General features: G+C 44.7%; 1 protein-coding gene across 1 annotated transcript in view; it reads right to left on the bottom strand.

Moving 5' to 3' along the window:
- LOC126188070 (discoidin domain-containing receptor 2-like) overlaps positions 1-24,852 on the bottom strand; it is a 378,437-nt gene that overhangs the window by 70,674 nt on the left and 282,911 nt on the right. The window contains exons 6-9 of the mRNA XM_049929516.1: positions 20,341-20,488; positions 15,517-15,696; positions 1,091-1,224; positions 724-931 (exon numbers count right to left, since the gene is read on the bottom strand). Of these exons, the coding sequence (XP_049785473.1) occupies positions 724-931; positions 1,091-1,224; positions 15,517-15,696; positions 20,341-20,488 (670 nt within the window). The remainder of the gene's footprint in view (positions 1-723; positions 932-1,090; positions 1,225-15,516; positions 15,697-20,340; positions 20,489-24,852) is intronic.

The following is a 24,852-nucleotide window of genomic DNA, read 5'->3' as shown; positions in this document are numbered from 1 at the left end:
GGCCTGTGCAACGTAAGTCCTCAAGTCCGCCGCTCGTAGTCTCGCGGTAGCGTTCTCGCTTCCCGAGCACGGGGTCCCGGGTTCGATTCCCGGCGGGGTCAGGGATTTTCCCCTGCCTCGAGATGACTGGGTGTTTGTGTTGCCCTCATCTTTTCATCATCATCCAGGAAAGTGGCGAAATTGGACTGAGCAAAGGTTGGGATATTGTACGGGCGCTGATAACCACGCAGTTGAGCGCCCCACAAACCAAAACATCATCATCATCATCATCATCGTAAGTCCTCAACGCTACCTTTCAGCTGGAAGCGATTACATGTCCACACCACATCATATCGGCACCACATCACTTTGACCCAGGGGCATACGTTGAACAAGGCTATTGCGTTTAACATGATGATGCGAACCTGATCACCGGTCGCCCCTGCCCTTCCTGGCGTGATATACGTTCATTTGGCTGTGCCACAGACGCCGCTAATGCGTCTCTGCTGGTGCTTAATTTCAACTGAAATGCTGCGCTTCGCTCAAGTGTGGTGGTCTACGCGTAGGTAGTGCTGATTGTAGTTTCCAAACAATGCCTGTCACGACTTTCCGACCGGCATGGGAACTGTCACAGTAGCAGCACACCTGCACGACATATCGGGATGAGGCAAAACTTTTGCTGACGCGTGCATGGGGGCGTTTGGAGTAGGCATTTATCGTGGCGCATGTGTAAGAGTTACTCACCAGAATCAAAAGAAACTTCGCTGATCATGATCCACCTGTTGGCGAAGTGCAGCCGGAGTTTCACGAAGCGTCCCACGCGGTGATGCAGCTTGATGGTGATGTTGCGAGAGTTCTCGAAGATGCGGTCCTCCATGTACGTGAAGGTGATGGGCTCGCCTTCGTAGATCTTGCCGCCCACGCTGAACAGCACGTTCGCCTCCGAGAACACCTGCACTGGAACCCAGGACGACTTGACTGTCATCTCTGAGTCGACAAAGCGAGTCGCCTGGCGCTCGCGCAACGCAAAGTGTCGCGAGAGTTCAGAGACAGGAAGCGACTTACATCGGGTAACGGAGTGTAGATAGTTCAGGTATGTTCACGCACTCACCTGCACATCTCTCGTGAACTGGTTGTTGCAGAATATGTGCACGGCGTTGAACTCACGAACCTTGTCGAACTCGAACTTAATCTCGACTGGCTGCCCTCCGCGGGTGTCGTTCCTCCAGCCGACCCATCCTTGGCCTGCAAAACAAAGTAACGACAGATGACACAAGAGAACTGCAAATCACCATCAGAAATATGAGCTTCCACAAGAGTACAATGTCATATATTTGACTATTATTGTGAGTAATTGAGCGGTGCAAGGAAACAGCGCTATCGCGTCAACCAGCGACTCCAGTTCTAACTACTTTTCGAGGAAAATCAAGAGCCAGTGAATAAAGTATGTGACATTCTAAGTTTGACATTCTAGCATTTGAAGTAAAGGATTAACACAGAAATAAGTTAACAACTACGTGTTAAAGTCAACACTACGCTACGCAAAAAAAATGCAACACCCTCAAAGATACGTCATTTTACCGACATGTGAGTTGACAGGTAGATCATCACTGAAGGAGAAGGTGATGAAAATTTAGAACAATTGAAACACACATGTCACAGTAAAGGGAGTCCAGACAGTCGCATAAGTACATAGTGTACTTCTGGCGGCAACGTAGGCGTGTATTCTAGCATGCAGACAGCCATAAAGCTACCGAATGGCATCCTACGACTACCCCAAGTATGCTGCAGCTTTTGTTGCGTTTACGCAATGGTTTATGCAGGTCTTGGAAAATAAATTCCCGCTTTTTCATGACCCATGCGTGCTCAACTGGAAAGAAATCTGACGATCTTTCTGGACGGGGAGGTTGTTGTACACCACGAAGAGCCGTTTTCTTTCTTGCATCGTGCTCTGAAAAGCACATCACCTTCCTGTGAAAGAAATGGCATTAGCACAGGGATGACAGCCTGCAGAAACCCCAAATGAGACCGCGAGTTGTTAACAGATGGCCCCCACGCACCATGAAGCCTGGAATGGAACCTACTTGTCATGGACAAATGCACTCTGGGATGGGAGGGTCACCAGGTCTACGTCATGCCTGTAGATCCTACACTAGAGTGCACACAGAACTTGTCCTCATCACTGAAGACAACAGAGCGATATTCAACTCTCCAGGCAACTCTTCGACGACACCAGACTATCCATGTTGGGCGGCGTCGTGACGTCAATGGTAACCTGGCCAGAGGCACGTGTGGCAGTCCTGCCACAAGCAGACCATTCTCAATGAACCCTGATGATAAAGCAGGTGCAACATGTGCCCTGTCAGTCGGTCCTCGCTGCTCGAAAAATTCTTGGATCGTGCGTGTGTACTACGCGGAAGTCCAGAACCTGGTCTACATGCGTGGGAATATTCCACTGAGGACTGCTGAAAGCAGCGACACACCACCGACGTATTCTCCCCATCATGTTCACTAAGTCGTCGATACGAGCATCAAGCTTCAAACCAGATCCGTTGAAATGATCGAAGCTGATCAACAGGAGTAATTAATCGTCGGTGAGAGATAGCTGTACTCTAGAGTGAATGTTGGAGACATTGTTCACCACTAAATACAGTTACTGCCTACAGAGTCAAAACAGGGGGTTTACAGGCAGGCCTCCAGAACACCATTTGATCGCATATGACCATGGCAGATGAAACTCTTATCACCAACTCCACTCAGTCGCACAAATTGTACCCTGATGCCATTGAACACATTCCGCTGAAGATGTTGTATTTCTTTTTTTCAGGGTAGATATTTAAATACATCAACACGCAGATTATGATATACTTGAAAAACCTCTAAGATATATTGAACAAGCAGAATAATCTAACATACGATAACCTAGCTCATTCTCTTTTAAACTGTTACCATAAAGAAGAAGCTAACCTCAATGGAGCCATTTAAGACATGACCTTTTTTACGTGAGTGTATGTGTATGGCTTAAATTTCGTTCGAATCACCCTCTATATATGTCACTAAAACGATCTGAAAATCTTGTAGTGTGTAAGTGAAAATATTACGAAGATAGGGCTTACAAATCTGATGCCGTAAAATATTTTTTGTTTGATCACACCTGTTATATAATATTTATTCATGTTGAACTATACCTTGCTTTTGAAACAAACATTCCTTATTTTAGTTTACATGATACCTGGAGGAGGATCCATTGACGATATCAAAATCGCCAAAGAAATCTTTTAGTAAATGTATCGCAGAAGCGAGAAAGACATTCATCAAAAGAGTTTGCAGGCAGGAAGCTGAGGAAAGAGAAAGTAATGAAAATCAACAAGAGAAACAACAATGTCTTTCATCTGTTTCGGAATATAAAATGTTCGTACTAGGAAAAAAGCGTTCCTGAATAGAATTTTAAGAGATACAACGTCTGGTTTTAGGTCAAATATACGCACCTAAATGTTTGTGCACCTTTAAATTAAAACTTTTCGACATGGTTATTATCAGTAGTGCGGCTTTCAACAGCGGCCTATCCGTTAGATCTCATTCTAGTTGCACAACACGCTGACTTAAAATTTTACATCATTAGTAACATCTTGTGTTCATAAACTTGTTCAAAAAGATTGGTTACTCACGAATGAGAGAACTATTGAGTACTGCGACAGAACTGTGTGCACATTACGCCATGCTGTTCAGAACAATGGCAATTTTTTGAAACAATTATTTTTGTAACAAAACTTACATGCCCTCTGATGAGCCACGATCCAAGAACACAGTTTAGAACGGCCTGAGACGAAGGGATGGCTAGATGAGTGTGGGTGAACGCACGCGAAGGAAGACGTATGTTGTGCGGACGGCTGGTGTAAATACTATTGTTTATTAATTATGATTTATTTAAATTGTCTATGATTATTATTCAAAAAGATTTTGAATATGTTTGGTACCCATTCCCCCAAGCTAGTTCTAGCGATAAATAAAATAATTAGTTGGCATGCTTAAAAAATAATTCAGCACTCATTGCTATAGAAGACGCAAAATGAGCGGTAAGAGTATTCGCGTCGTGTACCTGAAGTGAACGTACAAGACCACATGCAACGCCAGCGTGAAATATCAGGCTGCTTTTTTCCTTATTCCTTGTTGATAACTCTCTGAATCTCTGCAGCGTATTTCTAACATACACTGAGGCTACAGATGTTCTGGGACAGCGATATGCGCATATGTAGATGGCGGTAGTATCGAGTATACAACGTAGAAAAGGGCAGTGCATTGGCGGATCTGTAATTTGTACTCAAGGGATTCATGTGAAAATGTTTCCATCGTGATTGTGGCCACACGATGGTAATTAACAGCTTTGAAAGAGGAATGGTAGTTGGAGCTAGACAAATGGGACGTTCCATTCGCGAAACCAATAGGAAATTCAATATTCGTAGCTCAACAGTGTCAAGAGTGTTCTGAGAATATCAAATTTCATGCGTTACTTCTCACCTCGGTTAACACAGTGGCCGGCGGCCTTCACTTAACGACCTAGAGCAGCAGGTCATTGCTAACAGACAAGCAACATTGCGTGAAACAACCGCATAAATTAATGGAGCGGTGGTCACACGACGAACGTATCCTTTAGGACAGTGCGGTGAAATGTGGCGTTAGTGGGCTGTGGTAGCAACGACCGACGCAAGTACCTTTGCTGACTGCACGACATCGTCTAAAGCGCCTCTTGCAACGACCGACGTGAGTACCTTTGCTGACTGGACGACATCGTCTAAAGCGCCTCTTGCAACGACCGACGCGAGTACCTTTGCTGACTGCACGACATCATCTAAAGCGCCTCTTGCAACGACCGACGTGAGTACCTTTGCTGACTGGACGATATCATCTAAAGCGCCTCTTGCAACGACCGACGCGAGTACCTTTGCTGACTGCACGACATCGTCTAAAGCGCCTCTTGCAACGACCGACGCGAGTACCTTTGCTGACTGGACGACATTGCCTAAAGCGCCTCTTGCAACGACCGACGCGAGTACCTTTGCTGACTGGACGACATCGTCTAAAGCGCCTCTTGCAACGACCGACGTGAGTACCTTTGCTGACTGGACGACATCATCTAAAGCGCCTCTTGCAACGACCGACGCGAGTACCTTTGCTGACTGGACGACATCATCTAAAGCGCCTCTTGCAACGACCGACGCGAGTACCTTTGCTGACTGCACGACATCGTCTAAAGCGCCTCTTGCAACGACCGACACGAGTACCTTTGCTGACTGGACGACATCGTCTAAAGCGCCTCTTCTGGTCTCGTGACCGTATCGGTTGGGCCATAGACGGCTGGAAAACCGTGGCCTGGTCGGCTGACCCCAATATCAGTTGGTAAAAGCTGAGGGTAGAATTCGAGTACCCAAAGCGAAGGACACAAGATGTCAAAAAGGCATTGTGCAAACTCGGTCCAAATGGACCGATCGTTGACGGGAAACGGTTATGTTCGGCTACTTGGAGACCATTTTCAGCCATTACTGGACTTAATGTTACCAAATAACGATATAATTTTTGTGGATGAGAACGCGCCATGCCACGTTGGCATAACTGTTCGCCATTGGTTGGAAGAACATTCTGGACAATTCGAGCTAATGATCAGCCCAACCTGATCGCCCGACACTTATTGACGGCTAGAGAGGCCGCATGGATCAATATTTCAACAGGGGACTTCCAACGATCTGTTGAATTCATGCTACTTCGAGTTGCTGCACTTTACCGGGAAAAAGGCGGTCCGACACGATGTTAGGAAGTATCCCATGATATTTTCACCTCAGTGTATTTTATTTTGTTTTGACTATGTTTATTTCAGGTTTGGGTCGGTGCATTTCCCTAATTATTAATTTAGCCAAGTGGATTACTCGGGGACGACTTTGGTGTTCAACTTGCAAACAGCGTAAACCTCAGGAAATCCTGGTCAGAGTTGCTGCTATTAACATCTTATTTCTCCAGATAATGCGTAGGAAAATACCATATGTGTGACCCTTTCTCTTTTCTCTCTCGTTGAGAAATCTTAGAGTTGCCAATATGCCGCGTTACAACCACGCCACATCATCACGCTTTCGACAGTTACGGCGAGTGGCTATGTTGTAAACTTACTGTAGTCGCTCCTACGATATTACTGTTTTCTCTTTCAGATTCGCATAAATTTTTGCCCTCTATGTATAATTCGTGGTGTCACCGCCAGACACCACACTTGCTAGGTGGTAGCTTTAAATCGGCCGCGGTCCATTAGTACATGTCGGACTCGCGTGTCGCCACTGTCAGTAATTGCAGACCTAGCGCCACCACATGGCAGGTCTAGAAAGACGTACTAGCACTCGCCCCAGTTGTACGACAACTTTGCTAGCGACTACACTGACGAAGCCTTTCTCTCATTTGCCGAGAGACAGTTAGAATAGCCTTCAGCTAAGTCCATGACTACGACCTAGCAAGGCGCCATTAACCATATCTGGAGAGAGTCTCACTTGTATCGTCAATAGCGATATACCACAATGATGGATTAAAGATAAGTATTATACAAGATACGTACTTTTCTTTAGTGCATTCATAACTTATCCTGCTTCAGACTTCGCGCCAGTCGGTGTGAGTTGACGCGTGCCCTTTCGGTAACCTCACCCTGTGTCTAGACTGTCTTGTCTAGACACAACATAATTAATAAGACTCTTCCGCTAATCTGATCTTTACAGATACTTCACATTACTGACTATCGACCATATTGAGTGGTTTCTGTAGTGTTGGCAGAAGAGCCAACACTGTGGGGCAAGAGGAGGCCGAAATGCACGCGTCAACTCACGCAGGTGGCGCTAGGTCTGAAACAGGATACGTAATGAATGCTATAAAGACAAGTACGTAGCTGCTGGAATACTTAGCTTTAATCCATCATTTGTATACAGCATTCTTGATGATACAAGTGAGACTCTCTCTAGATATGGTTAATGGCGCCTTGCTAGGTCGTAGCCATGGACTTAAAATGGTTCAAATGGCTCTGAGCACTATGGGACTCAACATCTTAGGTCATAAGTCCCCTAGAACTTAGAACTACTTAAACCTAACTAACTTAAGGACATCACACACACCCATGCCCGAGGCAGGATTCGAACCTGCGACCGTAGCAGTCCCGCGGTTCCGGACTGCAGCGCCAGAACCGCTAGACCACCGCCGCCGGCGCCATGGACTTAGCTGAAGGCTATTCTAACTATCTCTCGGCAAATGAGAGAAAGGCTTCGTCAGTGTAGTCGCTAGCAAAGTCGTCGTACAACTGGGGCCGAGTGCTAGTAAGTCTCTCAAGACCTGCCGTGTGGTGGCGCTCGGTCTGCAATTACTGACAGTGGCGACACGCGGGTCCGACATGTACTAATGGACCGCGGCCGAGTTAAAGCTACCACCTAGCAAGTGTGGTGTCTGGCGGTGACACCACAGTTTCTACAGTATAAGGAAAACACCTGTAAACGCCACTTGTGTTCTGGCACGGAACAGTCGCCTTCTGTGTGCCGTGCACATCTGAGTTCATGGAATCACAGAAGCAAGGGCCTGGCTCAAGATGTACACACATTGTTCCACGCACCCCTCCTGCTGCTATAAAATGAAGGCCGTAACACCATTTCTCTCTAATCGGGATGCACTGCGCTGACGAACAAGTAGCGGCTACGGCTTCCTACTATGATTTGAATTATATTGTGTAAGACATATCACAATACTGTTAGTGAAATAACGTCAGCAGAAGTCAGGGACAGCAATTCAATTATGTCCGCTGAAATAATTCAGAGGACATTGCTGAATTGCCGTTTCTGACCTCTGCTGAAACATCGATCTGAGGCAGTGTTATGGAACATGTACTGTACTTCAACTTTATGAAATATGTCGAAGAAGACAACGTATTGCCACATGTTGTTGTTGTTGTGGTCTTCAGTCCTGAGACTGGTTTGATGCAGCTCTCCATGCTACTCTATCCTGTGCAAGCTTCTTCATCTCCCAGTATCTACTGCAACCTACATCCTTCTGAATCTGCTTAGTGTATTCATCTCTTAGTCTCCCTCTACGATGTTTACCCTCCACACTGCCCTCCAATGCTAAATTTGTGATCCCTTGATGCCTCAAAACATGTCCTACCAACCGATCCCTTCTTCTAGTCAAGTTGTGCCACAAACTTCTCTTCTCCCCAATCCTATTCAATACCTCCTCATTAGTTACGTGATCTACCCACCTTATCTTCAGCATTCTTCTGTAGCACCACATTTCGAAAGCTTCTATTCTCTTCTTGTCCAAACTAGTTATCGTCCATGTTTCACTTCCATACATGGCTACACTCCATACAAATACTTTCAGAAACGACTTTTTGACACTTAAATCTATACTCGATGTTAACAAATTCCTCTTCTTGAGAAACGCTTTCCTTGCCACTGCCAGTCTACATTTTATATCCTCTCTACTTCGACCATCATCGGTTATTTTACTCCCCAAATAGCAAAACTCCTTTACTACTTTAAGTGTCTCATTTCCTAATCTAATTCCCTCAGCATCACCCGACTTAATTTGACTGCATTGCCACATAACCAGTACGGATTCAGAAACTATCGAGGAACTGGTTCCATTCACGCAAGGTAAAGAATGGTATGGACACGGCATCTCAAGCTGATTTCATGTTTCTAGATATCCAGATGACTTTTGACACCATCCCTCACAGGCGGTTTCTAATCAAATTGCATGCCTATGGACTATCCTGAAACTAGATTTGTGCCTTCATGTGAGAAGGGTCACAGATCTTAGCAACCGATGGGAAGTCATCAAGTTAATTCGAAGATATATCTGTGGTTCCGCAAGAAATGTTAGACGCTGTCTGCTGTTCTTAATCCATGATGAGGCTAAGTGGCCATCTTACATTCTCTGCAGATGATGCTGTCCTTTACTGTCTAGTAAAGTCATGAGAAGATCAAAATTAATTGTAAAATGATTTAGACAAAATATCTGCATGGGGCTAAAAATGGTAGTTGACCTTAACACCTGAAAAGTGTGAGTTAATATCACTATTAATAAGAAAGACTTAAATTGAAACCATTACGTAAAAAATATTGAGGAGAAGGCAACCCAAATACTGCGTTTTATAGGCAGAACACATTGAAGATTCAACAAATGTGATATAGGGACTATCTATATTACTACTGTCCGTCATCTTCCAGAGTACTGTTATTCGGAACGGAATCCTTCGAGATAAGATTCACGGAGTACATCGAAAGAATTCAAAGACTGGCAGCTCGTTTTGTATTATTTTGAAATAGGTGTGTGCCTGCGCGCGCGCGCGCGTGTGTGTGTGTGTGTGTGTGTGTGTGTTTTAGAGAGAGAGAGAGAGAGAGAGAGAGAGAGAGAGAGAGTGACGAATATGAGAAACGAGATGGCATGGCAATCATTACAACACAGGAGTTTTTCCTTACAGCTAGATCTTAGAAGATATTTCGATCACCAAATTTCTCCTCTAAACGTCAAAATATTTTATTGTCTACCACCTACACAGGAAGAAATGGATATTGTAACAAAATAAGAGAAATAACAGGTCGCACGGCAGAAAGTAGTAGATAATTTCTTCCTTGTGCTGTTCTGGAGTGGAACTGTCCTTGAAATCTTTTGAGACTGGTTTCATGAACTTCCTGCCAAATACTTAAGTGAAGGCGTGGCTCGTATTTCCATACTGTGGATGACTACCAAACTTACTACGGGAACTTTGGTGCCAGGGTGTTTTAAAAAATTTTCAGGATGTAACTAATTTGAAATACTAAACTACTAGATAACAGCAAAAGCTAACGTCAAGAAAAGAACTATAGGTAGCGAGTTTATCTGGCGGGATGACATATCACGACACTTCATATCAATAAACTGTTCTAAAAAGATCCGTGGTGGAGAGATCTTAAATGCTTTGTATGTTTATCTTCACTGCACGCTTAATAGGTTTCGCGTTTTCAGTTCCGAGCACGAGGGGTGTAATTTTCATCGTATGTATCCTTTCCGCGGCGCTTATGAGTTTACGTGACAGAGTAGTTCCATGACGTTTGGTTCCTTTTCTGTGAATGGTTGACAGAAGCAAACCGAGTAGCCTCTATGTTGATATTAATGTTTGTGAAACCAACATACTACATTTGCTGTTTTACGTATTTATATGACCATGTTAAGAACATACGCAGTGTAAATGAGATTCTACGTTAACGAGCTCTCCAAAACATGTCACTTTCAGCGTGGCTTTTTGCACTAAACTGTCGGGAAACAGATTTTTTTAGCTAAAAATGTTACCACTGAAAGTATATAAATGCCCTTGCTAGGATTTGAACTGTTTATGTTTTTATTGATGTTGGGTCTGCGTGGACGATGTTCCTCCACTGTTATCCTGAGCCCATGACCCAAACATTTACTTAATAAAATGCATACAGAATTCATATTGTGCTGTTTTCAGACTCACAGTATGCTACAGTTATTCGCAATAAAATAAAACTCACAAACATAAAAGCAAAACACACTCACAAAAAGAAACATGATAATAATGTAGTTTATCGCGCAGTCGCAGTTAGCAAGAAAGAAGGTTATAAATAATTGAAGGTAATGGGACAGGTTTCACGTGCACATTCTTCGAATCATTCGTGAAACTCTCCGTAGGTGGTGCACACACGTCACTGTATTCTAGTGCGCTCTAGCGAGACGTCTACAACTTAGCACGCCATTCCTTCAGCACGTATAATTGACAGTGCTAGAAGCAAAAATCTGTATTCCACCCTTGCAAAGATAAACGTTAATCTTCAGACAATGACGCACGACGTTCAGAGAAAAGTTTTCGGCTGCGATATCAAAAGTTTGAAAAAAGTGACTACGTAAATTCATATGGCAAATATTGGAGAAGTGTCCTGACCATTTAAATTCTGAAATCCAATAATGAAAAATATGTTTTAATATGTACACTCTACGAGAGAGAAAATGACGCACCACGAAGGAATTATCTGAATAGGACGAAATCGGTAAACGTGCTGTACATATGCAGACAAACAAATGTGAGACCTGAGTTTCTCCTGGCGTATAAACTTTCAAATAACGTCTGGGGATTCATCCAGGTAACACTTTCAGCGGTCGCTGAAAGTGTTACCTGTCTGAATTCCCGGAAGTTATTTGAAAGACATACAAATGATTACGAGTTCAAAAACGTTGGATGATACATTCAAGAGAAAACGCCTCAGAAACTGAGCAACTCAATAACGTGTTGGACCACCTCTGGCCCTCATGCAGGCAGTTATTCGGCTTCGTACTGACTGACACAGTTGTAGGTTGTCCTGCTGAGGGATGTCGCGCCTAATTGTCTGTAAAGATGCCGTGGATGACGAGCAGAAGGGCTCTGCTCTGAAAAGAAATGGCACCGCACACCATCACTGGTAGATGTCGGGCAGTATGGCGGGCGTCAGTCGTTTTGGTATTCCACCACAGTCAGGACGCACCTCAAGGTAAGTCTTTGCTGGTCATCGGGGCTCAGTTAGAAGCGGGACTCACCACTGAAAACAATTCTACCCCATTCACTGAGATAGCAGGTCGAAGACGTCGATGGAGACGCCCTGATCAGCGTGGAATATTACCCTGACTGTTGCCCGCCATGTTCCTGACATCAAGGATTGATGGTGTTGGGTGCCATTTTTTTCATAGCAGGACCCCGTTGGCTGTCATCCGCATCACCCTTACAGAACTGCGGTACGTCCAAGATATTTACAACCCCTTCTGCTGCCTTTCATAGCAAGCCATCCTGTGCATACATTTCAGTGAGATAAAGCCCGCTCTTACATAGCGAGGGTGTCTAACGGCTGTCTTCGTGCTTGCCAAACTCAGCCTTGGCCGGCAAGTCTTGATCTAAACCACATCGTGCTTACGCTTGACAGACCTGTTGGTGGCCGTCCCCTCCACCCACTCTCCAAAGACTGTCATGGGCTCTAACTGAAGAGGTGACAACGTTTGCAGCATTATTGGCAGGGCTCTCCTACCATCTCGCGTTTTCGACCATTTAACGCGAGAGTAGGACAGAATTTGGGACGATATCCATCAAGAGGATATGCAGCAACCCTGTGAATCAATGCCAAGCTGAATAACTGCTTGCATAAGGGCCAGATGTGATGCAACGCGTTATTGACTTGGTCAGTTTCTGAAGCTCTTTCTCTTGAATGAATCATCCAGTTTTTTCTGCAACTGTAATTATAATCATTTGTTTGTTTGTTTGTGCATGTACGTCAGTTCTATCGATTTCCGTACCATTCAGGTAATAATTCTTCTTGGTACGGCGTTTTTTATGAATGTTATCTTGTTACATCTACGTCTACATACATACTCCGCAATCCACCATACGGTGCGTGGCGGAGGGTACCTCGTACCACAACCAGCATCTTGTCTGCCTGTTCCACTCCCAAACAGAACGAGGGAAAAATGACTGCCTATATGCCTCTGTACGAGGCGTAATCTCTCGTATCTTACCTTTGTGGTCTTTCCGCGAAATATAAGTTGGCGGCAGTAAAATTGTACTGCAGTCAGCCTCAAATGCTGGTTCTCTAAATGTCCTCAGTAGCGAATCACGAAAAGAACGCCTCGTTTCCTCTAGAGACTCCCACCCGAGTTCCTGAAGCGTTTCCGTAACACTCGCGTGATGATCAACCCTACCAGTAACAAATCTAGCAGCCCGCCTCTGAATTGCTTCTATGTCCTCCCTCAATCCGACCTGATAGGGATCCCAAACGCTCGAGCAGTACTGAAGAACAGGGCATATTAGCGTTTTATAAGCGTTCTCCTTTACAGATGAACCACATCTTCCCAAAATTCTACCTTCCCCACAACTCCATTACATGTTTGTCCCACTTCATATCGCTCTGCAGTGTTACGCCCACATAGTTCAAAACGGCTCTGAGCACTATGGGACTTAACATCTATGGTCGTCAGTCCCCTTGAACTTAGAACTACTTGAACCTAACTAACCTAAGGACAGCACACAACACCCAATCATCACGAGGCAGAGAAACCCAAATAGTTAATCGACGTGACTGTGTCAAGCGCTGCACTACTAATGGAGAATTCAAACATTACGGGATTCTTTTTCCTATTCACCTGCATTAATTTACATTTATCTATATTTACAGTTAGCTGCCATTCTTTACACCAATCACAAATTCTGTCCAAGTCATCTTGTATCCTCCTACAGTCACTCAACGACGACACCTTCCCGTACACCACAGCATCATCAGCAAACAGCCGCACATTGCTGTCCACCCTATACAAAAGAACATTTATGTGGATAGAAAACAATAGCGGACCTATCACACTTCCCTGGAGCACTCCAGATGATACCCTCACCTCCGATGAACACTCACCATCGAGGACAACGTACTGGGTTCTATTACTTAAGAAGTCTTCGAGCCACCCATATATTTGGGAACCAATCCCATATGCTCGTACCTTAGTTAGGAGTCTGCAGTGGGGCAGCGAGTGAAGAAATATGGCACCCGTCTGATACGCTTCATCCATGGTTCGCAAGATATCGTGTGAAAAAAGGGCGAGTTGCGTTTCGCAGCAGCGATGCTTTCTAAAGCCGTGCTGATGCATGGATGGCAAGTTCTCTGTCTCAAGGAAATTCATTATATTCGAACTGAGCATATGTTCGAGAATCCTGCAACAAACCGACGTTAATGATATTGGTCTGTAAATTTGAGGATCCGTCCGTCTACCCTTCTTACACTCCTGGAAATGGAAAAAAGAACACATTGACACCGGTGTTTCAGACCCACCATACTTGCTCCGGACACTGCGAGAGGGCTGTACAAGCAATGATCACACGCACGGCACAGCGGACACACCAGGAACCGCGGTGTTGGCCGTCGAATGGCGCTAGCTGCGCAGCATTTGTGCACCGCCGCCGTCAGTGTCAGCCAGTTTGCCGTGGCATACGGAGCTCCATCGCAGTCTTTAACACTGGTAGCATGCCGCGACAGCGTGGACGTGAACCGTATCAGCAGCTGACGGACTTTGAGCGAGGGCGTATAGTGGGCATGCGGGAGGCCGGGTGGACGTACCGCCGAATTGCTCAACACGTGGGGCGTGAGGTCTCCACAGTACATCGATGTTCTCGCCAGTGGTCGGCGGAAGGTGCACGTGCCCGTCGACCTGGGACCGGACCGCAGCGACGCACGGATGCACGCCAAGACCGTAGGATCCTACGCAGTGCCGTAGGGGACCGCACCGCCACTTCCCAGCAAATTAGGGACACTGTTGCTCCTGGGGTATCGGCGAGGACCATTCGCAACCGTCTCCATGAAGCTGGGCTACGGTCCCGCACACCGTTAGGCCGTCTTCCGCTCACGCCCCAACATCGTGCAGCCCGCCTCCAGTGGTGTCGCGACGGCGTGAATGGAGGGACGAATGGAGACGTGTCGTCTTCAGCGATGAGAGTCGCTTCTGCCTTGGTGCCAATGATGGTCGTATGCGTGTTTGGCGCCGTGCAGGTGAGCGCCACAATCAGGACTGCATACGACCGAGGCACACAGGGCCAACACCCGGCATCATGGTGTGGGGAGCGATCTCCTACACTGGCCGTACACCACTGGTGATCGTCGAGGGGACACTGAATAGTGCACGGTACATCCAAACTGTCATCGAACCCATCGTTCTACCATTCCTAGACCGGCAAGGGAACTTGCTGTTCCAACAGGACAATGTACGTCCGCATGTATCCCGTGCCACCCAACGTGCTCTAGAAGGTGTAAGTCAACTACCCTGGGCAACAAGATCTCCGGATCTGTCCCCCACTGAGCATGTTTGGGACTGGATGAAGCGTCGTCTCACGCGGTCTGCACGTCCAGCACGAATGCTGGTCCAACTGAGGCGCCAGGTGGAAATGGCATGGCAAGCCGTTCCACAGGACTACATCCAGCATCTCTACGATCGTCTCCATGGGAGAATAGCAGCCTGCATTGCTGCGAAAGGTGGATATACACTGTATTAATGCCGACATTGTGCATGCTCTGTTGCCTGTGTCTATGTGCCTGTGGTTCTGTCAGTGTGATCATGTGATGTATCTGACCCCAGGAATGTGTCAATAAAGTTTCCCCTTCCTGGGACAATGAATTCACGGTGTTCTTATTTCAATTTCCAGGAGTGTATATACAGGCGTCACCTGCGCTTTTCTCCAGTCGCTCGTGACTTTACGTTGGGCAAGAGATTCGCGGTAAATGCAATCTAAGTAGAGTGTGTTTTGGAGCGGCTCGGTCTCAGGGCCTTTAACTACGAGCCGTGATTGCTTAAGTGTGAACTGCGGCCTATTCATGTAAATACGGATGTAGCTCTCTGGTAGGGAAGTCAGGACACAACGAGAAATAGCGCCTTTGCTATTTTGGCTGGAGAGCGAGCGCAGTCTAGGGCTGCAGCGGCAGTGGCAGTGCCGGGCGGCAGCGGCAGCGGCAGGTGGCGGGCGACGGTTACCTCTGTCGGTGGCCGTGTAGTGCCCGGCCCGGAAGGTGTCCGGGGCGACGCGCCCGTCCGTCAGCTGCCCCAGCCCCCGGCGCAGCTCGCCGTCCCAGTGGCCGTCGTACGTCGCGTCGAAGAACTCCCAGCCGGCGCCGCGCTTGTCCCCCTGGGGCATCGAGTAGCTCACCACGCCGTCTGCAACAAGCAACCATTCCTACCTGTTACCAGGGTTTGCAACACTTCGTGCAGTTATTACGAAACGGTAAACTGCGCGTGCAGCTTTCTCCAGTTCTCGTTCGGTCGCAAATAAGAGGTGTTACAGTAAATAGCTAACGGAAGGACACCCTGCGGAGACATCTTCGCCAGCAAGTTTACACTATGCTCGTTCGAGGAATAAAGTCGCCCGTTGACTCAAGCTCCTCTGAGCAGCAGAACCCTGCTACGTGCAAGGCACAGGGAATTTAGAAGACTTACTGTCAAATAAGGTGGAAGGTATAAATAAGATTGCTTCGTATATTTCAAAATCATCGGCGGTAATGAAAACCAACCGACTGTTTAAACTGTTTATCACAATCTACGAATCTGAAGACAGAATTTCGGAGAATAGCCGACCGGGGTGACCGAGCGGTTCTAGGCAATACAGTCCGAACCGAGCGACCGCTACGGTCGCAGTTTCGAATCCTGCATCGGGCATGGATGTGTGTGACGCCCTTAGGTTAGTTAGGTTTAAGTAGTTCTAAGTTCTAGGGGACTGATGACCTTGAAGTTAAGTCCCATAGTGGTCAGAGCCATTTGAAACATTTTTTTTTTTCGGAGAATAACATGCACACAATGCCTAGCAAAGCAACGGTAGATAGACGCGTTAACTGTCCTATAATCAAATTAATATTTCAGGCATACAAGTTACTAGCAGGAGTAACATACAGAACAGTGGAAAAGCCATTTGCCAACCTGCCATTTGCCAACCTGTTAGATGATCAGTTGGCCTTTACGAGGAGAACGGCACAAGAGCGGCAGTTACTGAGTGCACTATCCGAAAATTACCTCGAGCAATTAAACAGAGAACCGACTCGTGGAGATAACATCTTGGACCTACTGTTAACAAACAGACCCGAACTCTTCGACTCTGTAAGTGTAGAACAGGGAATCAGTGATCATAAGGCCGTTGCAGCAACCCTGAATATGGAAGTTAATAGGAATATAAAAAAATGGAGGAAGGTTTATCTGTTTAGCAAGAGTAATAGAAGGCAGATTTCAGACTACCTAGCAGATCAAAACGAAAATTTCGGTTCCGACACTGACAATGTTGAGTGTTTATGGAAAAAGTTCAAGGCAATCGTAAAATGCGTTTTAGACACGTACGTGCCGAGTAAAACTGTGAGGGACGGAAAAACCCCACCGTGGTACAACAACAAAGTTAGGAAACTACTGCGAAAGCAAAGAGAGCTTCACTCCAAGTTTAAACGCAGCCAAAACCTCTCAGACAAACAGAAGCTAAACGATGTCAAAGTTAGCGTAAGGAGGGCTATGCGTGAAGCGTTCAGTGAATTCGAAAGTAAAATTCTATGTACCGATTTGACAGAAAATCCTAGGAAGTTCTGGTCTTACGTTAAATCAGTAAGTGGCTCGAAACAGCATATCCAGACACTCCGGGATGATGATGGCATTGAAACAGAGGATGACACGCGTAAAGCTGAAATACTAAACACCTTTTTCCAAAGTTGTTTCACAGAGGAAGACCGCACTGCAGTTCCTTCTCTAAATCCTCGCACAAACGAAAAAATGGCTGACATCGAAATAAGTGTCCAAGGAATAGAAAAGCAACTGGAATCACTCAACAGAGGAAAGTCCACTGGACCTGACGGGATACCAATTGGATTCTACACAGAGTACGCAAAAGAACTTGCCCCCTTCTAAGTCTCTAGAGGAACGGAAGGTTCCAAATGATTGGAAAAGAGCACAGGTAGTCCCAGTCTTCAAGAAGGGTCGTCGAGCAGATGCGCAAAACTATAGACCTGTATCACTGACGTAGATCTGTTGTAGAATTTTAGAACATGTTTTTTGCTCGAGTATCATGTCGTTTTTGGAAACCCAGAATCTACTCTGTATGAGTCAACATGGATTCCGGAAACAGCGATCGTGTGACACCCAATTCGCTTTATTTGTTCATGAGACCCAGAAAATATTAGATACAGGCTCCCAGGTAGATGCTATTTTCCTTGACTTCCGGAAGGCATTCGATACAGTTCCGCACTGTCGCCTGATAAACAAAGTAAGAGCCTACGGAATATCAGACCAGCTGTGTGGCTGGATTGAAGAGTTTTTAGCAAACAGAACACATGTTGTTATCAATGGAGAGACGTGTACAGACGTTAAGGTAGCCTCTGGCGTGCCACAGGGGAGTGTTATGGGACCATTGCTTTTCACAATATATATAAATGACCTAGTAGATAGTGTCGGAAGTTCCATGCGGCTTTTCGCGGATGATGCTGTAGTATACAGAGAAGTTGCCGCATTAGAAAATTGTAGCGAAATGCTGGAAGATCTGCAGCGTATAGGCACTTGGTGCAGGGAGTGGCAACTGACCCTTAACATAGATAAATGTAATGTATTGCGAATACATAGAAATAAGGATCCTTTATTGCATGATTATATGATAGCGGAACAAACACTGGTAGCAGTTACTTCTGTAAAATATCTGGGAGTATGCGTGCGGAACGATTTCAGATGGAATGATCACATAAATTTAATTGTTGGTAAGGCGGGTACCAGGTTGAGATTCATTGGGAGAGTCCTTAGAAAATGTAGTCCATCAACAAAGGAGGTGGCTTGCAAAACACTCGTTCGACCTATACTTGAGTATTGCTCATCAGTGTGGGATCCGTACCAGATCGGGTTGACGGAGGAGATAGAGAAGATCCAAAGAAGAGCGGCGCGTTTCGTCACAGGGTTATTTGGTAACCGTGATAGCGTTACGGAGATGTTTAGCAAACTCAAGTGGCAGACTCTGCAAGAGAGGCGCTCTGCATCGCAGTGTAGCTTGCTCGCCAGGTTTCGAGAGGGTGCGTTTCTGGATGAGGTATAGAATATATTGCTTCCCCCTACTTATACCTCCCGAGGAGATCACGAATGTAAAATTAGAGAGATTAGAGCGCGCACAAAGGCTTTCAGACAGTCGTTCTTCCCGCGAACCTTACGCGACTGGACCAGAAAAGGGAGGTAATGACAGTGGAACGTAAAGTGCCCTCCGCCACACACCGTTGGGTGGCTTGCGGAGTATAAATGTAGATGTAGATGTTCTAACGCTGCACTTGATAATGGAAGCTACACTTAAGTAGAAGCATGATACAGTCATTGGTTTTGTGGACCTGGAGACAGCGTTCGACATCGTAGAAATGTGGAAAATGTTAGAAATAATCAGAACAGTAGTTGTAAACTACACGGAAAGACGGGCATTAGTCACCAACTACAAGAACCAAGAGGGAAAAATAAGATGACAATGAACGAAGTGCTCCGATCAGAAAATATTTAAGGCAGGAATGCCCTCTTTCGACCCTACTGTTAAGTCTGTACATCGAAGAAGCAATGACGGAGTCAGAGAATAGATTCAGGACTAGGGTTAGAATTCAGTGTGAAGGGATATCAACTATGAGATTTGCTGATAACTCTAATGTCCTCAGCGAAACTGAGGAAGCATTGCAGAACCCGTCGAATGGTAACAACAGTCCGGTGAGAATAAACCGTGCACCTGGAGTAAACCTAAAACAAAGGGATTCATCGGGCTCTGAGCACTATGGGACTTAACATCTGAGGTCATCAGTCCCCTAGAACTTAGAACTACTTAAACCTAACTAACCTAATGACATCTCACACATCCATGCCCGAGGCATGACTCGAACCTGCGACTGTAGCACCACCGCTGTTCCACACTGAAGCGCCTAGAACCGCTCAGCCACAGCAGCCGCCAAACCTAAAACAATCTAATATAATGGCGAATAGCAGAAATGAGAGTAGCGATAACTTAGCATAAAGACTGGTAACTACGAAGTAGACGAAGTAATACAATTCTGTTATCTTGCAAGCATTTGATATAACGGTGGTCGTAACACGTAGGTCATAAAAAGCAGACAGTCACAGGCAAAGGTAACATTCTTGCCTGAAAGGAATCTGCTAATATCATATACAGGAAGAAGTTTTCCGATAGTATATGTCTGGAGCACGGCATTCTAAGGAGAACCATCAAAGAGACTTGAAGTATTTAAATGTTGTACTACAGAATAATGTTGATAATTAGGACTGGACTGATAAAATGTGAGACGGTCCTTTGGAGAATTGGTGAAGAATGTAGCATATGGTAAACACTGACAAGAACAAGGAGGGACAGGATGATAGAACATGTATCAAGACATCGAGATTAACATCATCACATTTCCGCGGCGCAAAGACTGTTCCATAAAACTTCGGACATGCAGCCGCATTAATTCGACTTCTTCTTCTTGTTCAAATGTTTCGGATGAATACCATCCAGCTATCTTCAAAGTGAGCTGAAATATTAGTAGAAGGAGCCGAATTTGTGCCGCTATACGCCCGAAATTTTATGGAACAATCAAGGATTAACTTTCGTAACTATTGAGGGGTAAACTGTAAAAGCGTGCGGGGGAAGTAAAGACTAGAATGCATTCCACAAATAATTGTGAACGTAGGATCCAAGTGCGACTCTGACACGATTAGGTCAGTACAGGAGGGGAAGTCATGGGATCAACTGTCGATGGACGACTTTAGTTGTGTTTTCAGGTAGAGAAGATCACAGTCGAGACGGATCGCGTGGCATCCACCCACCTGTCCAACGACAGCCGTAGAGCTCGACCCTCATGCAGACGGTCCTGCGGTGGAAGCTGTAGGGCAGGAAGCGCACCCTGCTCGCCCAGATCGCTGGCTCCAGCTCCTGCTTGGACTCCAGGTACGTGTTGGTGTTGCCCTCCAGCACCTGCAATTACATGCACTCCTCAAAGCTCCGCCCGTTCACAAACTAACCCAACTAAACGTATACTTTACACTGAAAGTACCAATTTGTAGCACAGTTATAAGGCTGTGGGGGGTTTTGTTTTTGTTTGCTGGTTCTTGAATTGAGAACAACTGTGTGAGGTAAAATGACAAGTTTAATGTCGCAATATTTCTCACCAAATTAAAGCTTTTCCCACAGTTTTCAGCTCGCCAACATGAAAGTAGCACAATGGATAACGCATCTTGCTAACATCAAAAGGTGAAATAAGTTTATATACAACAATGTTAAATATTAACTCTCTGAAAGAACATTAATCTTATGCACAATATTATGAAAGTTTAATTGGAAGTTTCTTTACATTAAGGGGCTCCGGAACGCCCTATACTTTCAATGTTAAAATAACGCTTATAAATTACATCTTTCCTCACAAAGTATTTGAGGTAGGAAGTTGAACTTTTTACAGATTATTTATTGGAATATGGGCTACAACTTAACACAGGGTTTTTATAAAATTTTAGTTCAGTTATTAAAGATGATTTTTTTCAATTGTAATGAAAATTCACAACATTTTTTTGCAATTTTTTATTTATATATTCAAACATATACAATTTTTTGGAAAAAGGCTGTGTTAAATTATGCAGAAGGTACTGTGTAACATTTACTGAAAGTTTGAAACAAATATGTTTGGAAGATCCTTAGAAAACATATTAGTATGAGGAAATAAAAGTTTTGGGAATCGAGCGACAAAGATTGGATTAACTTTTTAGTGCATTCTAGGTCCATAGGATGGATTATCTTCATCCTCTGCAAACTCCTCCTCCAGCTTCCTCTTGTTCCTCCTCCTGTTTACTCTTGCTTGTATTTCTAGACTCTTTACAGCTCTGTCTGCAGCCCGAAGGCGTTCCTTGTCTAAAGCAAGCATCGCTCGTACCATGTTAGAATGTTATTATTTACAGTAATAACACATACCTTTGGCTTTCCAACATTTCTCCTTTTCTTAAAAGCCTTCAGAGGATTTCTAATAACTTTACTTTTACTCATTATTATACTTCAACAAAACAGAGACTCAAGAAACAGAATTAATTACGAATGTTTTCGAGATAACGAAAGAGTAAATAAACATGAAACAATCGACAATCACACCAGCGATATATATTGAACCATCACAGGTTAGCCACAACACATGCTTTATCTCACATCACTAAAATGTACCTGATGAACACGGACGTTAATAATATCACCATTTGACAGCAGTTTAACAGCGCCACGGTGGGTCACGCCCATGTAGAACACATTTCAAAAAAAAATTTAAAAATAGTTGTAGTCTTCGGAATTGAATAAATTATATATCTATTAAAAGGTAATAGTGTGCAGATTCAGAAAACGCAAAAAAGTAAAAAATTTAAGTTTTCATGATTTTGAGCCGTTCCGGAGCCCCTTAACCCTAAGCAGAATAATATCAAATTTTTAATTGTGCATTTCTCTACAAAATTGCTCTTACACATACATTATGATGTTGGTCAGTAATATGAAAATCGTGCGATTCCGGTTCAAAGTTCAGTACTATTTAGGATGACAATAAAGTCTACGGTGGATGGTTAGTCAAGAGACAAATTTGAGTGCAACGTTACCCAAGGCCGCTCGAGTTTACAGTGGACGCAAGCTGGTAAACCAACAAAGTTTACGCCTCTGCACGCGGTATTCACCTCAAACTGCGACGTGCTGCTGCCTGCAAGGCCGCTCTCTCCCACTGAAATTCCTACAAAACTAACCTGGCCTTTGCAGAACTTTCCATTAGAATCCTTCCCTATGTTTCTCGTTATGTAAGAAAACATGTACTCAGCTCTAGTCTTATTATGTGGCGATATACAAGTGAATGGTTGGAGCAGCGTGCATATTATAGTGCCCTCTCAGTTCTCGCAAGAACAATTAACTAATTTGGCTGGTTCCTTTCTCCACAGTTGGTGCTAAACGTTAACTGGAGTGCAGCCGCCGGCCGGAGTGGCCAAGTCGTTCTAGGTGCTTCGGTTTGGAGCTGCGCGACCGCTACGGTCGCAGGTTCGAATCCTGCCTCGGGCACGGATGTGTGTGATGTCCTTAGGTTAGTTAGGTTTAATTAGTTCTAAGTTCTAGGCGACTGATGACCTCAGATGTTAAGTCCCATAGTGCTCAGAGCCATTTGAACCTTTTTTTTTTTTTTTTTTTTTTTTTTTTTTTTTTTTTTTTTTTTTTTTTTTTTTGGAGTGCAGCCGCTGTGAAGGCAGTGTCCACACCAATTTCTTCTCTGCATCGTATGATGGAGCTTTCAGCTCTCCGTTCTGCACATTGTTCCAGTTCAGAGATGAGTCCCCCCAAAATTTCTCTCTTGTCCTGCCCATGGCAGAACTGCCTCCCTCCACCTGGGTTCCTTTCCTCACACTAAAACACTAATGATCATCCTTTCCTCACGTCACAGCTTTTTTCAACCAATAGGAGCACCCTCTACCAATTTCAACGTCCCTTCCAATAGAAGCACCCTCTACCAATTTCAACGTCCCTCCCATCAAACTACATCGAAACTTCAGTAGTTTTCTGCTTCCTAGTGAGTTTCCGCCAAATGGATGTTTTGTGCCCATTCTACATGCCTAAAGTACATTCACCTTTCCATGTGTCGCACTCGCTGGATGAAAATGCGTCACTTGCTTTTGTTCGTAACCCATGGGAATTTCGAAGTGCAGTTTTCTAAAGCTTCTTCTCTGCCCTTGTACCGATGCCCTCACTACAGGCGGCCCTCCTGCTTGAATCACCTGGCCCAGGGTCGCTGTCCTCTTTCCTGCCACCCCTTTAAGTGGTTGCCGGCGTAACTCCCGCAGTGCAGTTTTGCTATGCCATTGTGGAGCTGGCTTTTCAAAACTAAAATTGACTCGACTCACGTTCCCTATTCTACCTTCCACTCAAAGGCATGCATTGTATAGGAATGGTGTGTTAATTACTTCTGATTGTCTGTCATCCCTTTTTGCATTATATGTTGATAGGCAAATGTTCTCATGACTGTCGATTTACATTAGGTGTCATCTTCACCTTCTCATTGTCATTTGTAAAGGTTACATGTAAGGTGCAAATCTGACCATTTATTCTGCTGCCTTACACAGCAAATGAGATTTAGTAAAACAAAATTACGCCAGATGTATTCTTTAAACTATGCAGGGTCTAACGGGTATAAAGGCAGATATTTCTACTGGAGACTGAGGACAGTGTAGTGAACAAGATTATATCAGTATTTACGTCTTTTGCGGCTATTACAAGTAGTACGCTTTTATGCAGGGCAGCAGCTCCAAGTTGACGGGGCAAGCAGGTCAGGTGTTGAAGTGTCGATTCGTGGATACATAACAGTTGGTCTATACTGACAGGTGTAGTCCACTTAGAAGTGCAGTTGCAACCATGTAGAAAACATCAGGTCATAAAGTTTGTGATGTGTTCGTGGGAACACAGTTTGGCACAGAGGAAATAAAAAAAAACGACAACAATAACACACTGATGTGTCTACATATTAAGGTATCGCATATAAAAACATATGTACTTATTCCCGCTACACCCTGTATATTTCTTACTTTGCAGCAGAGTGGGGCCGATCTGCATTGTAATAAATTCTGTAGAAAAACTTCAAAAAGTCAAGATCGCTAGTAAAGCAATTATTTCGATAATAGGACTATTTGCCGACCTAGGACCTTATTGTCAACAAATTCACATTACCTACATCTGTGCTATGTGTTGTGCCACATTACGAATATGCATGTGAAGATCAGGATGATCACTGGATACCAGCATGTGAGATGTAAATAAACAATATCTAGAAACATATGGATTGTGCGCTAAGTACAAGTGTCCAAGCTCCATACAAAACCGGAATAAGCTGTTGTGTGAACATGAGCGCTTGTATTCAGTACATCTTTATGTTTGTACAGATTATTTTGTTTAAATTTGACGTACTCTACCTAGTGACTTCCATAATCTTCACATACATATTCGTGATGTAACTTGATACATAGCCAACATGGAGATTATGTGAATCTGTAGAGTGTAGGATCCGAAAATGGCAACACAAGCTGCGACATGTTCGCTAATCGAACAGTGACCCGAATACGGAATAAATTTCCTTTACTTTGCGTCTATTGTCACAAATGACCGTCTTCAGACCTGTTTGAATATAGGCATTATAGGCCGAAACTGGTAGACTGATGACAAGAAAATTTGTGACCGTAGACGTGAAGTAAAGGAAATTTATTCGAAGATGGGAAAGTAGTCTTACCGAACCCGGTTAGCTTTTTGAAGCTTTCCTTCTGCGTTTATAGATTCTTTAAACATTC

Source organism: Schistocerca cancellata, chromosome 5 (assembly GCF_023864275.1).
Source record: "Schistocerca cancellata isolate TAMUIC-IGC-003103 chromosome 5, iqSchCanc2.1, whole genome shotgun sequence".
In the NCBI taxonomy this organism is placed as follows: Eukaryota; Metazoa; Arthropoda; class Insecta; order Orthoptera; family Acrididae; genus Schistocerca; species Schistocerca cancellata.
This window is presented reverse-complemented; position numbering and strand designations above follow the sequence as displayed.